At 42.6% G+C, this 19,348-nt stretch overlaps 1 protein-coding gene across 4 annotated transcripts in view; it reads right to left on the reverse strand.

Annotated features, from left to right (window-relative positions):
- Positions 1 to 4,299: 4,299 nt before the first annotated feature.
- Positions 4,300 to 19,348, reverse strand: part of acot7 (acyl-CoA thioesterase 7) — a 67,304-nt gene continuing 52,255 nt past the window's right edge. For all 4 annotated transcript variants that reach the window (XM_061682227.1, XM_061682220.1, XM_061682211.1 and 1 more), the window contains one exon: positions 4,300 to 4,661. In XM_061682227.1, coding sequence (XP_061538211.1) covers positions 4,563 to 4,661 — 99 coding nt within the window. In that variant the 3' untranslated portion in view covers positions 4,300 to 4,562. The remainder of the gene's footprint in view (positions 4,662 to 19,348) is intronic.

The following is a 19,348-nucleotide window of genomic DNA, read 5'->3' on the forward strand; positions in this document are numbered from 1 at the left end:
CATTGCTCTGTCAAGGTGAAAAAAAAAAAAAAATCAACATAGTTTTATACCCACCCCTCTGACAGTGGTCACTATTGTTAAAACCAAACTGTGTCAAAGTGTGCCTAACTTTGTGACTACACTGGACCGGTGCACGAAGCTCACATACAGTGTGAATCACGTTGCATCAAGTTATTCATGCTCCTTTGAAATGAGCAGTTTTCATTGACATTATACGAGTGCTTATGTAAGACTCCTCCCTTGGACGCTCCCTTCAGAGTAGTGTTCTTCCCTCGGGGCTCACATTGTACCCAGTGAGAAAACTAATAGACCCTGCATGACTGCGAGAGCTCCCTGGTGTCTGTAACACAGACTATGTTCACATATTCGTCGGATGCACCTGCCTCCCATTCATTCCCAAATACACCTTCCAGCTGCACATCCTGGGAGGTGTGTCAAAAAATGCCTCTTGATTTTGAAACAGCAAGAGGGGATTTTGGAGGGTGGGGATGGGAGGCTATTTCCCCAGAGCTAAGGTGATCCAGTCGATAAAAGCTGCGGCGTGCTCTCTCAGTTGCATTTCAAACGACATCTGTAATTGGACTGCAACGAAAATCACCATAATCTGGATAGATTTGCTGTGTTTGCCTAGAAGTAGGCCAACAAAACAACAGCAATTACAAGTCAAAATGCTCCTCTTGTCAATGATTTCATTGGAAGACTCTTTAAAAATGGTCATATACTCTAACTCCGGTAAGGTCCACAATTGTCGATAATCAGACCTAAAGAAATCTGAGGATCTGACAAAAAAAAAATCTACATGAAGATGGCCTAAGATGTAAGATTGCCAAAACCGTGAAATAAGATGCCGCACGATTGGCAGTTTTGCCAATCTTACATTATAGGTCATCTTCATGTAGATTTTTTTTCATCAGATCCTCAAGAGAGTTCTTTAGGTCTGATTATCGAAAAATTTGGACCGTACTGGAGTAGAGTATATGACAATCTTTACAGACGCTTCCAATGAAGTGATATTAAGTGACCTGGAAGTAAAAAGTAACAGAAGGCATTCCCGCCCACTGGGTCCTCTGGCACCAGGCTGCCCCCACTCTGTCTGTCAGCACCACACAATCACCCACCCACCCACACATACAAGCTTGAATACCCAACACTGTTTGAAGGTCTTTCTGGTGGTGCATGCTCCCTCCCAAATGTAGCGTAACCTCGCAGGATAGCCACACCTCTTTGGGCAGGAGCTTGGTCATCTTACAGCCGAAGGGGAGTTTAATATTACCTGGGAGCAAGGTCTCCTAGTGGATGGAAAAGGGGACTAGGGTGAGGGGGTTCCAGACTTATCACATTTAACCCCTCTGCAAGGAAAGCCCTGCTGGCTTCAAGTCCAGATAACAGTGGCGACCTGGATGAAGGACTCTGCTCTGAGAATGTGTTCCCTGTGTAATGGCCAGGTGTCCCAATATTTTTGCCCATATCGTGAACAAAAGATGGAGGAATATCAAACCACGTGTGAGGCAGGTGTCAGCAAACTTACGTTGCCTTACGGAATCCACGGCTCTTATTCTTCTTCGTGTGACCTTGACGTACGATTTTTCTGTGATAAAAAATAAATCAAATCAATAAAATAAAATAAATTGCTTGGCTTGTCCAAAAAAAATGATCAAAAAGGTCAATGATGAAGCTTAAGAAATACAAAGCAGTCACTCTGCAATGAAAGCTGAGAGCTCTTATATCCAGTGCCTGCTCACTTCATTTTTATTCCACCCTTATGAGCCCTTAATGGTTTCCCTCTTGCTCGAGGCCATTGTTCATTCTGTATAAGTGGCCTTGTCACTCTCTCCGCTCTGTGCTATATCATTGCGCTCATTCAGATGACACGGCACGTGCTTATGGGCTTTATTTCTTGTTCCCGATTTGTTTGATGTACAGCTTCCTCAGGTTTCTTGAATGATGTCCAATCTTGCTTGTTCTCTTTTATATCCATGTTCTCCCTGTTCTTGTGTGGGGTTTTCCTCTGGCTTCCTCCCACTTTCCAAAAACGTGCATGTTAGGTTGACTGAACATTCTCGATTGTCCAAATGTGTGAATGGTTGTCTAAATGTGCCCTGGGATTGACTGGCAATCAATCCAGGGTGCAGCCTGCGTGGGTTAGGGTCCTAGCTCAACCGTGACAGAATAAGCAGTAGACCATGGAAAGAAATGATGCATCAAGGGAAATTATGTCAGTTTAGGCATAGGACACAAGGGATTCGGGACAAGCCTGATCCAGCCCTAAGTATACGCTTGATCAATATAAAGCTTGTCATAGAAATACTAATAATAGCACTAATTGCAGTGGTCCTAGCAAAGACACTCGCAGGACTCCGGCTCACGTTTGCATGCAAGAGCTTTAATTATTTAGACAGACAGTCAAAATACTTTTTTCATCCCGTAGCGGGAAATTACATTCAAATTAATTTGTAAGTTTAAGCAATTAGCTTTGACCCGATAAGTAATTAAAATGACTTCAGGGAGCTCCTTTCGTGTCAATTAAATGTTCCAGTCTCTGTAATAGGATGTGATGGTCTATGACGCTGAACTCGTCCGTTTCTGCACGTTTACGGATCAATTGCCAAGACTTCATGATACAACACTGAGATGTTCCGGACTATTATTTTAATATTATTTTAATATTTTCTAAATATGCTTGAGTACAATACTTGGAACTCACACTCGTCACACAATCCATATTTTTCAACCATGGTCGAGTGCGCGCCTCGATCAAGCAATGCCAATGCGAAGACGTGTTGGATCAATCAAAATCCTGACTTATTCGGTTGATTCTAAAATTTAACAGTGTAATTTGAAGCCAATTTTTTACGATAAGTTCCTAATAGTATTGCATCCATTTCAAAACTGCTCTATGCCACGCACCATAGTTACAGTACCATATTGTGGCTTCTTGTGTGACAGCCAGTCACAACCAGCCAAAAGGAAATGGCTGAAAACAGTGGTGAAAATTGACGCATGTGGTGACGTGATGTTTTAGAGCAGTGCATACTGTATAATTGCATTTCAATAAGTAGCGATCATATTTAGTTTTCTGAGATGGATTGCATTCTCTTTTCCCCTCAAGATGCTTCAACCTCACTGGGGTTAAAAATAGATTAAAACCCCCTAGTGGAAGCTTGAGCCTAACTTCATTTTCATGGGGGGGAATGAAAAGCGAGCATGCAGTGCTTGGAGTGACACTGGGAACAAACAAACCTTGAAGATCCAATGAAAAATCATTGTGCGGCTGCGTAAGCAATCACGGTGTGTGGAGGAAGAACAAAAAGATGCTTTGCTGCCGTGATATTTACACCATCTCTCTCACTCTGACATATCTCATTTTAGTGCACTTTTTCATCTCATTACAAAACTTGCCATCTGTTACGTGGAATGCAAATGTACTACTTTTTTTTTTTTTTTCCAATTTGCTGTTCTCGAACAAGGAGCTGAACGGCACAATTCACAACAGGTGTTTGATACGTGAATCGGCCAAATAAAAAGGCCTGGTTCTACTAGAATTTGTACAAACAGTCATTCTCATCATGCTGTTCAAATTTTGACAGCATGAGATCAAGATGACACCTAAGAATTGCTCAACAGTACCTCACCATTGCGTTTGCCACACAGAGCTTAGAGTGTCATCAGCAGGTTGCAACAGAGATGCAGATATTGGAAGAGTCACAGAAAGGGATCACCTGTTGTGAATTTTAGCGTTCAGTTAAAGAACAGAACAGCCTCCCAGAGCAGATTGGTGCAATTCCGAGGGTGCAATGCATGTTTAAAACCCGGCGCCACAAAAAAAAAAAGCGTTCGTAATTTCGCACTCTATGCTGTGAATTCCACTGAATTTGTATTTGGTTGTTCTGATAGGGATGTGATAAGCCTTAGCCTATTTATGTGGAAGACAAAGCTGGCCGACTCACAAAAAGAGTAAAAGCGAGGAGTAGTAAGGAAGTGACAAAGCAACAGAATGGAGAATCATTGCGCCCGTCGGCTTCACAGGAGGAAGGAAAACAGAGCAGTGAGGCGGAGTGTGACAACACAGGAGGAAAGCAAGGGTGAGGCGGGGTGACTTTGGGGTTGTATGAAGGCGTGGGAGAGATGTGAGTTGAGTCAAAAGCCCCCCCCAAGCCACCTGCGCCTCCCCCTTGATTTCTCCGAGAACGACATTGGTGAAAAGAAGGATAGCGTGTGTCCTCTCTGCCAAGGCATGCCCAAGACATTGACATCATCATCATCATCAAACGCACAAGGGCATGAGGCAAGAGCTCAGACTCACCCTTAGATATTTATTTTATTATTCATTCACGTTTTTTCATCTTGCACTCGCACATTACCCTGTACAGTTCATCAAGTCCTTTAAAAAGCTATAATGAAAGTCTCGTGACAATTTAAATATTTCTCTCACTTAGTTTTGCAGTTCTTTATATATGTGAACGCTTTGGTGGGTTAAACAGATCAAGGTTCGGGAGGAGGCTACAATTACAGAAGAGGAAGAGAAAAGGGACTTTATCCTTTGGTGTTGTCTTGCAGCCGTGTCAATGTTTGGCTTCCTTCTCTGCAAGTCTCTTGGCTTTATTGAAGAGGTAACGGGCTTGGCCTTCATCATAACGCCTCTGCTCCTCCTCCCCGTGAACCTGAGTAGAAATAAAAGAAACAGATGTTGTTCCTCTGCAAATATAATCTCAAAATTGAAATGTAGAAAGCAGAGTATAATGTTCATCCACTCATTTTTCTAGAGCACATGAGGGTCGCAGGTGAGATGGAGCCTATCCCAGCTGGCTTTGGGCAAGAGCCGAGATAAATGCTAGACTGGTTGCCACTCAATTCTGGGACCCGGTGGCGCCGTTAGGCTTGTTTTAACATTTTAGGGGGGCTTCTTAAATCCCTCTAAAGGATTTGGTTGTTCATTTCTTCAATTTTAATTTTCTTAACCCCCGAAAATGTAATAAGCAGGGATAAACCACCAGTAAGCCTTTTGGGGATTGGTCCCCCCCCAAAAAAAGAAAAAAGAAATTGGAAAAAAAAAAAAGAGAGAACAAAAAAATATATCTATTTTTAAATCCATGCGTAGATGAATCCGGAGATGACAAACCACAAGTATGTGGGAGTCCACTCTAATTGAAAATATACTTAGTTTAAGACCCGCCACTATCCCTAAAACCAAGTGACACCCCTGCCATAGATAACCATTCACACCCACATTTACAACTATGGACAATTTAGAGTCTTCAGTGAACCTAACTACCCTACATAACTAACACTTGACATGCTCTAAGAGGTGTTACTTTAACAATACCGTATCTTTATTACTGTGGCTGTTGTTGCACTGCATCATACTGAGAGCTGTTTCTCATAGTGTTTCCCTGCTATATTGCGGTTCATCATTTCCACCTCCGCTTTGTTGCAGATTTTCTAAGCGATCATTTAAGGCAGGGGCGTCAAACTCATTTTTGTCTCGGACCGCATTGTAGTTATGATTTCCCGCAGAGGACCGTTAGAACAGTGAAACCATATAAATGTTTTATCACCAATCATATTAGTACCATTACACAACAAATTGAGGGATAACTACTTTTGAAATCAGAAGACAAGGATAATAGTTGGATCAAGTATTGTTTAAGTTACTGTAAAAGAAGGGTTCGGTAACAGAAAAATGCAATCTCTCAACATTGTTGTTTATTATGATGAAAATTTGGAACTTGGGTATAGATTTTAGCAAAAATCCCGTAAGTTGTCACAGGCCATGTAAAATAATGTGGCAGGCCGCATCTGGCCCCCGGGCCTTGAGTTTGACACGAGTGATTTAAGGGGTTTTATTTACTACTGTAATACCCTCACATGTGGGAAAGGAGAGCCACAATCGCCAGTGCACTTTTCAGCCATTTATTGAATGCCGGGTAAGGAGTAAAACACAAACAACGAGCACATTCACACAGGAGCTGGTGTCGGCCACAGCTCACACTCCAAGCCCCGCTTCTTCAAAGCACATGCTGTATCTAACACAGAGACACTACAAAAAGTACAGTATTTTCTATACATTCTATGCCTGCAATTTTGTGTGTTCAAAGACATTTACAATTCGCTTAAAGAGTGTTTTAACAAATGTAAGTATATTTCAAGAACTTTAAAAGGTATGGGAGATTTAAAGCTAGACAAAATTTAAAAAAAATTCTATGGTCTCGTTAGAATCCAGATTTGAACCAATTGCAGGTAGGTCAGGAACATCTGTGATAAACATCGTCCATGATAAACAAGGATTCACAGCATTTTAGATATCTTACTTAGCTGCATGGAAGGGGCCAAATATTAGAACAATTTCACATAACGAACATTAATATCTCACTGACAGCTAAAAACAAAATTGAGCATTGTTATCTTTGCAAAGACATGGATTTCATTATTGTAAAGAGGCATCAGATGAAGTGGGCACGGGCACACCAGACATTTTTAAAGCGATAGCGACATCACTGCTAGGATTCAACGTCACACTGTTGACAATGAAGTCGAAAACTCCTTTTTCTCCTCCACTTAACTCAGTCTGGCTTTAGATTCACAGGGCACATGCTATGCTGCAGTTTAATTAGACTGCCTGCCAACCTCGCTACTGAAAACAGCATGGCCACCCACAGCAACCACATCCACTGTAACTTTTACAGCGCAGCCTGCACCCTTCCTTGTCTACCTAACTAGACAGGGGAGCTCACGTGTGTCTGTTTATTTTTAAATACACTCTCCAAGTGAATATCAGTATTCATGGCTTATTCAGAAAGAGCCTCGTCAATCTGCTCACACGAGGGGGTTGGCACATTCAAGAGCACCTGTCACTCCGCAGTGCTCCCAGCGCTGAGCTGACAGATGGCACTTTAACTTTATGGAGGGAGCAAGGTGGCAACACATGACAAAATGTCATGGTGGGGACAGGAGCAGGGGTCACCTCCCAAATGGGATGGCAATTTAACATAGTGATGCAGAGCCACGAATGCACTACAGAGAAGTAGATCCTCCATTTAAAGACAAGCTCATGCACATGTGTGGAGAAATTTGCACATAACCCTGACATGTACCTCTTTCAACATCTTTGGGATGAACTAGAACAGACCTGGCGAGCCAATGTGTGGTCCACAAAAGTTCCACAGATAGAGTACACGCCAACATATTGTAGAAAGTCTTCCCAGAAGAGGGGAAGTTGTTTTAGTTGCAAAGTGGGGACCAACTAGATCTATTAATACAATTCACTTCATGTAGGTGCAGTAGCTATGCCCAATACTTTTTTTCCTTATTCGTAGTGTGTTGGATGGTGGAGGCACAAGTTTGTTTGAGCCCTCACTTTTATCTGATTTGGAATGATGTGAAAATATGTGATATTCAAGTTGGCAGCCTTCTGCCCAGGTATTAAAAAATAAATAAATTGGGATTTAGGTTGGTGGTAGCAAATCTCGGCATCTGTTAAAAGAAATGTCACAGTGAGGGTTTGCACATGCTAAAAACGTTTTTGGAAACTTAACCAGTTTAAACATCCTAGAGCACTTACGTTTTTATCAAATTTCGTTGGTCTGTTGGACGCAATACGTAGCAGTCTATTAAGCAATCATCTGAAACCACTACAAGTAGATCATTGGTATACTATGGAAAAAAACATCCATCCATTTTCAGTAACGCTCATCTTCTCTAGGGTCGCGGGCGTGCTGGAGCCTATCCCAGCTGACTGGGTGAGAGGCGGGTTACACCCTGAACTGGTCGCCAGCCAATCGCATACACATAGACTCAAACAACCATTCGCACTCACATTCACACCTATGGACAATTTAGAGTCTTCATTGAACCTACGATGCATGTTTTTGGGTTGTGGGAGGAAACCGGAGTCCCCGGAGAAAGCCCACGCAGGCACAGGGAGAACATGCAAACTCCACACAGGTGAGGCCGGATTTGAACCCAAGTCCTCAGAACTGTGAGGCAGATGTGCTAACCGGTCAGATGGAGAGAGAGAGAGAGAGAGAGAAAAAAAAAAGTCTTATCGTCTATTTTATATTTTGAACTATGACATTATGTCTCCACCTAATTCTAAAGAGGCAGAAGAACAGAAAAACATGGCACTAAAGGCAGGTTAGCTTTGTTTAAGTACTGACAGTGCTCTGGAATGTAAGGTAAAACTGTGTGTGTTATCCCATAACACTAATTTTCAACAACAGGCAACACAAAATGAAATAAATTATTTTAAAACGAATAAAAATACCACTGGTCAGAAATTTATGGAAGCGAAAACAATAATTAATTGCTTTGTCAATTTACATTATATGGACTGAGAGGGAAAGGAATATTATGAGACCCCAGTAGAAAGGATATATTGTGTTCCCGTGAAAGTTATTCACGTAGCTGCTGCAGATTAATAACAATGATTATCCTACCGCTAATGACTACCAGCTCTCCTAAAGCAGTATTAAGTGTTTCATTGTGTTTAAAATTTTAGCTCAACACCAAATGTCAGTGTCTCGAAAAAGACAGTAAAAGTCGATTGTACACAAATCCAAATGTCAATTCAGAAAACATGAATATATACTGTTGACTACTCCAAACTTGCTTTCCTAGCTGTTTTTAACAATAATTCAACTATAATACAATTTACACGTCAGGAATTTCAAACATTACATCTATGCTTCTTTATTATGTGAGGAAATGCACATTGGAATGCGGTGATGTGCCTCAGACCGGCACAGACACGAATTTCTCAACTCGCACACTTGTCGCCATTAACCCGTTGACTATTGAGTTGAAGGCTTGGCATCTAAAAATAAACACTGCGTTACTTGGACTACATGAGGTTGCCATGACAACCAGGCTTGTTTTCATGTAAAGGGATGCCAGCTGAGTCTCTGCCACTAAGGAAGGAGGCACGGAGGCAGTCTCCATGGAAGGGGAAGGAAGTGATGAGGAAAAGAAGGAACTATGTAAGGGAGGTTGATATTATAGAACTAATTAAAATTCTAGAACTAAGGAAGGAAGGAAGGAAGAGAACAAATGCGGAGGAAAAGGGGGAGAGAGTTGGTGAACAATAATGATGGAAAGGAGAGAGACAAATGAGGATGAAGCATGAAGGGAGTTACAAAAGAAGGAATGCTGGTGGACTTGGTGATAATGATGGAAGAAGGGAGAAAAGTGCTGGGGATGGAGATGCAATTTGGGAAAAGAAGACGCTGATTCGGAGGAGAAGGAGGGTGGAAGGGAGACACGAGGAGTAAGAAGGGTGGAGGGACTAGTGACTCACAACAAGTGTTGTGAGTGTGGCCGAACTCTCACAATACAAGGATGCATGCAGGAGCAGTGCACATTAACAGCATCCAAAGTGATGACCCTTCTGATAACAAAGTAGATTTTCTACGCTCATACTGAATATACATGTGATATATATGTATCGATTACATTTCAAACACAGCAAAGACCGCTGGCAAGAATCTTCATTTTCCTCATTTTCTTTTCTATGGCTCAACACAAAGATGGACCTTCTCGTGGGAAGTACCACCAGCCCTGCTTCCCCCACCCCATGCGGTCCTCCCACCCCAATTTATATGACACTCCCCTCCATACGCGCGCACACACGCACAAGAATCCTATCACCCTGCCGAGCTAAAATGGGAAATTCTATGAATAGAAACAGAGAGAGCTCAGTGGGGAGGAAGCCTGGTTGAGAGAATAGGCTGATGGGGTGGGGGAAACACCTGCAGTCTAAAATAGCAGCATCCGTCTTTCACCCGGACTATTTATAGAGCACAACGGGACCTGAATACGTCCCAATGTCATGAAATATTAACTGGTGAAGCTGCTACCTTTTCATTGTGTCGCTGTCCATTCGAAGATCACGTCTGATGACTTCAATATAAATGTATATACACAGTTCGCTATTTGCAAATTCACCTATTCAGAGATTTTTTTGGGGAAACTTACCGTGTCCTCCATTATTCGCTGAAAACCCCACCTTTTTTGCTGTTTTTGTGTTTAGGCTAAAGCACTGACTAAGATAAAAGTTGTGCTTTGCCAACATCTTTGGGCCTTTATGGGCAATTAGAATTCCTGAGTGGGGGCATAAATTACCCACGGATTTTCGCTTTTCGTGGCAGGACTCGGTCTTTCATACACTGTATACAGCTGTACCTTGAGATTCAGGTTTTATTCATTCGTGACCTTGATTGTAACTTGAAAGAGTTGTATCTCAAATCATCTTTCCAATGGGGGATTTTTTGTTCTGTAATGTTCTATTTAATAAGGAAAAGACTACTCTAATATTGGACTTCATAGAAGCATACAGTAACTACATAATTAAATAGATTGTAAAGAATTTAACAGTTCTTGACGTTTTGCTTAATTTTTTTTGGGAACTTGATTAAATATATACCAACAATTCAAGATATGAATCGTGTGTTTTTTACATACTTGTAAAATAAAGATGATTCTGATTCTGACCTACTGTGAAGCATAGGGGGTGGAAACATCATACTTTGGGGCTATTTTTCTGCAGAGGGACCAGGACGACTGATCCGTGTAAAGGAAAGAATGAATGGGGCCATGTATCGTGAGATTTTGAGTGAAAACCTCCTTCCATCAGGAAGGACATTGAAGATGAAACATGGCTGGGTCTTTCAGCATGACAGTGATCTCAAACACACCACCCAGGCAACGAAGGAGTGGCTTCGTAAGAAGCATTTCAAGGTCCTGGAATGGCCTAGCCAGTCACCAGATCTCAACCCCATAGAAATTCTTTGGAGGGAGTTGAAAGCCTGTGTTGCCCAGTGCCAGCCCCAAAACATCACTGCTCTAGAGGAGATCTTCAGGGAGGAATGGGCCAAAATACCAGCAACAGTGTGTGAAAACCTTGTGATGACTTACAGAAACCGTTTGACTTCTGTCATTGCCAACAAAGGGTATATAACAAAGTATTGAGATGAACTTTTGTTATTGAACAAATACTTATTTTCCACAATAATATGCTAATATTTTTTTTTTTTTTTTTTTTATTTTTATTTTTTTTAATCAGACTGTGATTTTCTGGATTTTTTTCTCATTTTGTCTCTCCTAGGTGAGGTATACCAATGATGGAAATAGGCCCCATCTTTTTAAGTTGGAGAACTTGCACAATTGGTGACTGACTAAATACTTTTTTGCACCACTGCACCACCTACGCCGCCGTCTTCTTGATCGATTTTGCAATATAATTAAATGCATCATCTGGTCACCAAGGTCCATTTGTTCTTGCAGGCACTGTTCCACGCTCGCCATTGTTGTTGCTTTGTTCCTTGTGCCAGAAAGTAAAAACGGTTGTCGGAATTGGCCATAAAATGCAGAGGAAACTCCATCTGGTGTCCTAGCCAATACCAACCGCAGCGACACTCTCAACTTGGAGGAGAATTGCAGCATATTTCAAAATAGCGCGCGTAGGTTGTGCTTGAGTATAAAGGCAAACTGCGCGTGGGATAGCCGTAGTGACGTCAGCGCGGTCAATGCTATTCGTTATCCTGTCTGTGGGATGTTTGTTTGCTAGCATGAAGCCAAACAGACTTCTCACATAAACCTATGTCATTGTTTGAAATACACAACGTGTAATAATCTGTTTAATGTTTATGACATTTAACTTCAACTGGGATGGGCAATAAACAGCTTGAAGTCTCTTTTATGAAGAATTGTTCACTATCTGCCAAACTTGTTGTGAAGTGAATTGAGTTCGCTGCCATCAGACAGCGCTCTTATCTCAAACTGTTGCTCGCAAGTCAAAGCAAAAAAATAATCCGAATGACTGCTCATGTCTCGAAAAACTCATAGGTCAGTTCACTCATATCTCAAGGCACTAAATGGACACAGTTTGAAAGAAATTGGAGCATCAGGAGTTTAGGTATTGCATCTCTCCATTTCTGCCAGTAGGGGGCATCAAGTAATCTCTTGTGTGTGGGACTTTCGTCACAGACACAAGCTTTGGTCAAGATCTGACCTTGTAGAAATAGTTGACTTATTACAGTTTTGTGTTTTATAGCAACTCATCAAACTTTCCTGCCATCGCCGCCCAGACTCCATGAGAAAAACTAACATGTTTCAAAACTTATTTTGAATTCATTTGTCTTTTTGGATGCCACGATCACAACCCTACCAAATATACATTCGCCAGGATTAACATGCCAGCAAAATTTGGTGAGTTTTTGAGAAAGGTAGGGCTATCCAAATGGCGATTTCGCCTGAGAATAAGGACGAAGAAATGCTCCCAATGAGCTATTATGCACTTACAAATTGGTAACATTAATGGTAAGTCAACTAGCAATGTACAGAGCCCCACAGTCAAGCAGTAACATGATTGTTGATTGCAAATGTTGCACAAAAAGCTCAAACATAAGTTTGCCATGTGAGGATATTAATAATCAGCATTTTGCTTTCCTTTCACATTTTCTATCAATTAAATGATGGTTGATCAACAGAACGTGATCACCAAGGTAATGGAATTCCATGTTTGTTTCTTAAAAGAAAAAAAAAAAGGAAATTCTATGGGCTGTGCCTTTTTTCTGTAGAACAGTGTGAGAGTCTCTGTTGATATTAAAGATGCACTGTGAGGTCATAGTTTGACTTCTTAAATTAGAGTGTCAAAATCTTCACAGTTGAAGACCTACAGGTATTAAAGCAGAACTAAAATTCCTCCCAGAGTCAAAAATAGTTTGTAAACATGTGACAGATCAAAGTACAGAAGTTGCTTCTCCTTTGAAGGATCCCGTGCAGCTTTGGGCTCGTCTGATCACTGTTTAATTCACTTAATATCAACATAAAGGCACAAACTTAAATGTGTGAAGCCTGTAGTGAAAAAACGTTAAGCAGTGGACTAATGAATCGAAAATGGAACTTCAAGACTGTTTAGACTGCACAGATTAGAGCGTCTTTGAAACTTCAACTGGCTGCTTGGATGAATATGTGGACAATGTTACATCCTACATCAGTTTCTGTGAAGACTTGTGAGTACAAACTAAGACATTTTGCACGTTCAATAAAAATAAGCTGTGGTTCACTGCCAAACTTCGCCCACTCCACCAAGCTAAAGAGGACACCTATCGCAGTGGCAACAGAGCACTCAACAATCAGGCCAGAAACCAGCTGACAAAAGAAATCGACATCACAAAGAGAAATTATGCAGACAAGCTGTGAAACCACTTGGCTGCTAACGATTCTGTGTCAGTTTGGCGAGGATGACAATCGCTTCTACCAACTACAAGCGAACATCCCGCAAAGCAGAGAACAATAAAGGACTGGCTTACGACTTGAATACCTTCTACTGCATATTTGAAAAGGACACATTCATGGCCTGACACAGGAGCTGCTGAGGCAGTTCTACACAGCAGTCATTGAATCGGTTCTGTGCAAGACAGTCAAGGCTGCTGCAAAAATTATATCGGTACCCACCTACCCATTCTTGACGACTTGCACGCTGCCAACTGCCCTGTGTCAACTGTTGAGACCTTCAACTTCCTGGGAATTACAGTCTCTTAAGGACCAAACATCAACATCCTCAAAAAACCCCAGCAGAAGATGTACTTCCTACGGCTTCTGAGGAAGCACGGCCTGACACAGGAGCTGCTGAGGCAGTTCTACACAGCAGTCATTGAATCGGTTCTGTGCATTTTCTGAGCCGCTTATCCTCACAAGGATCGTGGGAGTGTTGGAGCCTATCCCAGCTATCTACGGGCAGGAGGCGGGGTACACCCTGAACTGGTTGCCAGCCAATCGCAGGGCACACGTAAACAAACAACCATTCGCACACACATTCACATCGGTACCCACCTACCCACTCTTGACGACTTCCACGCTGCCAGGACTAAAACATGGACATGCAAAATCTTCTTGGATCCTCCACATCCTGGTCACCACCTGTTCCAGCTCCTTCCCTCAGGTATGCGCTATCAAACAATGCAAACTAAAACCAGCAGACATTCCAACAGCTTCTTCCCTCTTGCCATTAATTTCTTAGTTATCTTACAATTTCATTGCATTGCTGCCAATTTTGCACATCTCTGTTGGGACAGTTCTACATTATTCGTACACTCACTGTTTTATCACGCTGCACTATTTGCATTGTGTTGTTGATTACTACTGGCCACTGATGTGTTTGAGAACTCTCTGCACCATTTGCACAACCGTCACTGTACCAGATCATTGCACTATTAGTCACTTTAAACTGCTCCAAATGACTTAAGGACTGCATCATTTTCACAATTGCCATTATATCAGTATCATCACACAAGTGGTACACTTTCATCACTCAATGACTTTCCACATTTGTGTTTTGTATGTCCTAAATGTGTATTTAATCAGAGTGGCTGTTTGTTGTTATACTAGAGTGGCTCCAACTACCAGAGAATAATTCCTTCTGTGTTTTGTAACATACTTGGCCAATAAAGCTGATTCTCATTCTGATCAGTCAGAAGTTTGACGCTATGCTCCGCCCATTTCACGTCACCCATCTGTCCAGAATACCTGGTTCCGATTGGATCGCACATGGAACCCTAGAATTGGCCCAAAATGCCTGCTTCAAATAGAAAAGGCCAACTTCCAGTTCCATTTTTTGCGTGGGTCTTTCAGACTTTTTTGTGCATCCAGTCTTCTTTTCCTTTCGGCTTGTCCCTTTCGGGGTCACCACAGCGAGTCATCCTTTTCCATGTAAGCCTATCGCCTGCATCCTCCTCTCGAACACCAACTGCCCTCACGTCTTCCCTCACAATATCATTCAACCATCTCTTTGGTATTCCTCTAGCTCTCTTGCCTTGCAGCTCCATCCTCATCATCCTTCTACCAATATACTCACTATTTCTCCTCTGGACGTGTCCAAACCATCGAAGTCTGCTCTCTCTAACTTTGTCTCCAAAACATCGAACCTCGACTGACCCTCTGATGAGCTCATTTCTAATTTTATCCAACCTGGTCACTCTGACAGTGAACCTCAACATCTTCATTTCCGCCACCTCCAGCTCTGCTTCCTGTCTTCAGTGCCACTGTCTTGAATCCGTACATCATGGCTGGCCTCACCACTGTTTTATAAACTTTGCCCTTCATCCAAGCAGAGACTCTTGTCACATAACACACCTGATACCTTCCACCACCCGTTCCAACTTGCTTGGACCCGTTTCTTCATTTCCTGACCACACTCACCATTGCTCTGGACGGTTGACCCCAAGTATATAAAGTCCTCCACCCTTGCTCGCTCTTTTCCCTGTAGCCTCACTCTTCCCCCACCACCCCTCTCATTCATGCGCATATATTCTGTTTTACTTCGGCTAATCTTCATTTCTCTGCTTTCCAGAGCATGCCTCCATCTTTCTAACTGTTCCTCCACCTGCTCCCTGCTTTCACTGCAGATCACAATGTCATCTGCAAACATCATGGTCCACGGGGATTCCAGTCTAACCTCATCTGTCAGCCTATCCATCACCACTGCAAACAGGAAGGGGCTCAGGGCTGATCCCTGATGCAGTCCCACCTCCACCTTAAATTTGTCTGACACACCTACAGCACACCTCACCGCTGTTCTGCTGCCCTCGTACATGTCCTGTATTATTCTAACATACTTCTCTGCCAGTCCAGACTTCCGCATGCAGTACCACAGTTCCTCTCTGGGTACTCTGTCATAGGCTTTCTCTAGATCTATAAAGACACAATGTAGCTCCTTCTGACCTCTGTAATTTTCCATCAACATCCTCAAGGCAAATAATGCATCTGTGGTACGCTTTCGAGGCATGAAACCATACTGTTGCTCGCAAATACTCACTTCTGTCCTGAGTCTTGCCTCCACTACTCTTTCCCATAACTTCATTGTGTGGCTCATCAACTTTATTCCTCTATAGTTCCCACAGCTCTGCACATCACCCTTGTTCTTAAAAATGGGCACCAGCACACTTTTCCTCCATTCCTCAGGAATCTTCTCACCCGCTAGAATTCTATTGAACAAGCTGGTCAAAACCTCCACAGCCACCTCTCCGAGATGCTTCCATACCTCCACAGGAATTTCATCCGGACCAACTGCCTTTCCATTTTTCATCCTCTTTAATGCCATTCTAACTTCCCCCTTACTAATCATTGCTACTATCTGGTCCACCACACTTCCCGCTTCTACTCTTCCTTCTCTCTCATTTTCCTCATTCTTCAACTCCTTGAAGTATTCTTTCCATCTGGCTAGCACACTGCTGCCACCAGTCAACATATTTCCAGCTCTATCCTTAATCACCCTAACCTGCTGCACATCCTTCCCATCTCTATCCCTCTGTCTGGCCAGCCTGTATAGATCCTTTTCTCCTTCTTTAGTGTCCAACCTGCTATACATGTCATCATATGCCTCTTGTTTGGTCTTTGCCCTGTCGCATCTCAATCTATTCCTTTCGCCTCTCCTTGGTCCTCTCAGTGTTCCACTTCTTCTTAGGTAACCTTTTTCCTTGTAGGATTTCCTGTACTGTGAGGTTCCACCACCAAGTCTCCTTCTCTCCTTTCCTGCCAGAAGATACACCAAGTACTCTCCTGACTGCCTCTCTGATCACCTTGGCTGCAGTGGTCCAGTCTTCTGGGAGCTCCTCCTGTCCACTGAGAGCCTGTTTCACCTCTTCCCGAAAAGCTGCACAACGCTCGTCCCGTCTCAGCTTCCACCACATGGTTCTCTGCTCTGCCTTTGTCTTCCTAATCTTCCTCACCACCACCAGAGTCATCTTACACACCACCATCCTATGCTGTCTAACCACACTCTCTCCTACCACTACCTTACAGTCGGTAACCTCCTTCAGATTACATCGTCTGCACAAGCTGCGTACTTCTACCTCCACTCTTGTAGGTCACCCTATGTTCGGGCCTCTTCTGGAAAAAAAAGTGTTCACTACAGCCATTTGCATCCTTTTTGCAAAGTCTACCACCATCTGTCACTCCAAGTTTCTTTCCTGGATGCCGTACTTACCCATCACTTCTTCATCAACCCTATTTCCTTCACCAACATGTCCATTACAATCTGCACCAATCACGACTCGCTCTCTCTCTGTCTGGGATGCTCAGAACTACTTCGTCTAGCTCCTTCCAGAATTTCTCTTTCACCTCTAGATCACATCCTACCTGTGGGGCATAGCCACTAATCACATTATACATAACACCCTAAATTTCAAGTTTCAGCCTTATCACTCGATCTGATACTCTTTTCACCTCCAAGACATTCTTAGCCAACTCTTCTTTTAAAATAACCCCGACTCCATTTCTCTTCCCATCTACACCATGGTAAAATAATTTAAACCCTGCCCCTAAACTTCTAGCCTTACTGCCTTTCCACCTGGTCTCCTGGACACACAATATATCAACCTTTCTCCTCATCATCATGTCAACCAACTCCGGAGATTTTCCTGTCAGCCCAACATTCAAAGTCCCCACATCCAGTTCTAGGCTCTGTGCTTTCCTCTTCTCTTACTGCCAAAGAACCCGCTTTCCACCTCTTCTTCTTCGACTTTGGCCGACAGTAGCTGAATTTCCAACGGCGCCGGTGGCGGACGTTGTTAACCCGGGCCACGACCGATCCGGTATGGAATTCTTTGGATGAACGCTTATATTTGTTTGGCAAAGTTTTAAGCCGGATGCCCTTCCTGATGCAACCCTGCGCATTTATTCGGGCTTGGGACCGGCCTACAGTTTACACTGGGTTGTGCCACCCATAGGGCTGCATTTTTTTGTGTGCATCCAGTACCAGGGGTAAATTAATCAATTTGTCTTAAGCATAAATGTTTCTCAAAATTATGGAGAATATGGGTATAAATTTAGCAAAACGAGGTCACACCACTATATACTTGCCGTCATCTAGCTCGCACAGCAAATTGATGTCGTTGTCGCATTTCCATCCATCCAATTTCCCATCAGTATCATTATGATTATCATCAAGTGTTAATTGGATTGATGTGTTCCATCTCATCTCCTGCCCATGATAATGCATCTCTTTGGTGCACAGAGGGACAGCCATTAGGTGTGGAGACAGGAATGGAGTTCACATGCATATTCCCTCATTCTGATCTTGTTTCTTTCCTTGTTTAAATGAAGCCAGCAGGCAGACTGAAATAGTAAAACTGAACCTCATGTGCCTCTTTCTCATAAATGAACATGCTCAGTGATGTCTTCAAGATACTGCACATCTACATGCACGCACGCACACGCATGCGCACACACACAGAAAAAAAACATGTAGGAGCCTTCTCCTTCAAACAAAGATGTCAATCCTTTCTATCTGTATTTATGTCCAACTTCATTTGGCATGCTACACCTGAATTGTGCAGGTTCCATTTACAGAGCTGGGGAAGAATGATTAAAATCATTCATTTGTGTTGTTTTGCTTCTCTTTTCATCAAATCGAGGCGTACACATACATTACAGCAAGGGCTATCATGGCTGCAGTTCTGTGCCATTAAAACAAAAGACAGGAGCAGCTCATTGGAGATGGAAAAGTGGCTGTAATGAAAGCGTGGAAGCAGGCACACAAAAGGCGAAGCAAACACAAGCTTGTGTCAAATGGAAATGGGGACAGTGGCAGGTGCTTTTGAAAATGCAGACTGGCAAAAGAGGTGGATTGGATTAAAATGTCTGTATGGCACCAGCAAAAGCAAACTGGTGTGTTTCCAAACTCACTCTTACACACACACACACACACACACGCACGCACGCACACACACGCACGCACACACACACATTAAATCCACCACCATAAACACTTCATGTTCTTTGAGGGGGTGTCCGGTTGGAGGATGCGTTTAGCTTGTCTGCCTCACAGTCAACAGGATCCAGGTAGGAATATGGACTCTGGTTTTTCTGTATGGCGTTTGCATGTTTTGCCAATGCTTCCATGGGTATTCTCCAGAGGTGGCAGTAGGAAGTACTCACACTTGGTACTTAATAAGTAGAAGACTGGTAAAAATAGAAGTACCGATTCAACTCCCAAAAGTAAAAAAGTACAGTCTGAAATGTAATTTAACTACAAAAGTAAAATGTAAAAATAAATTTTTACTGTCAATTATGTACAAAGTAGTGGCCGACCAAGAATCACCGTGTGCTTGCTTCAAACTGCTTAGTGACACTTCCGTGTGAAGTTTACAGTAAATCTAACACAAGATAAAGAAAATTACACATGTGTATTTAATCAAACACAAAGCTTGAGCTTTCAGTAATCCGCTATCTTTATGCTAACACATAATGCGAAACACTATAGCTGGGGTAACGACGATCAATGTTACAGTATAAACCTTTAACCAACAAATATTCACACACAGTGCAGCAACATGTTTAGAAAGATGATATAACA

The sequence above is a fragment of the Phycodurus eques genome, chromosome 1 (genome assembly GCF_024500275.1).
Source record: "Phycodurus eques isolate BA_2022a chromosome 1, UOR_Pequ_1.1, whole genome shotgun sequence".
NCBI lineage: Eukaryota > Metazoa > Chordata > Actinopteri > Syngnathiformes > Syngnathidae > Phycodurus > Phycodurus eques.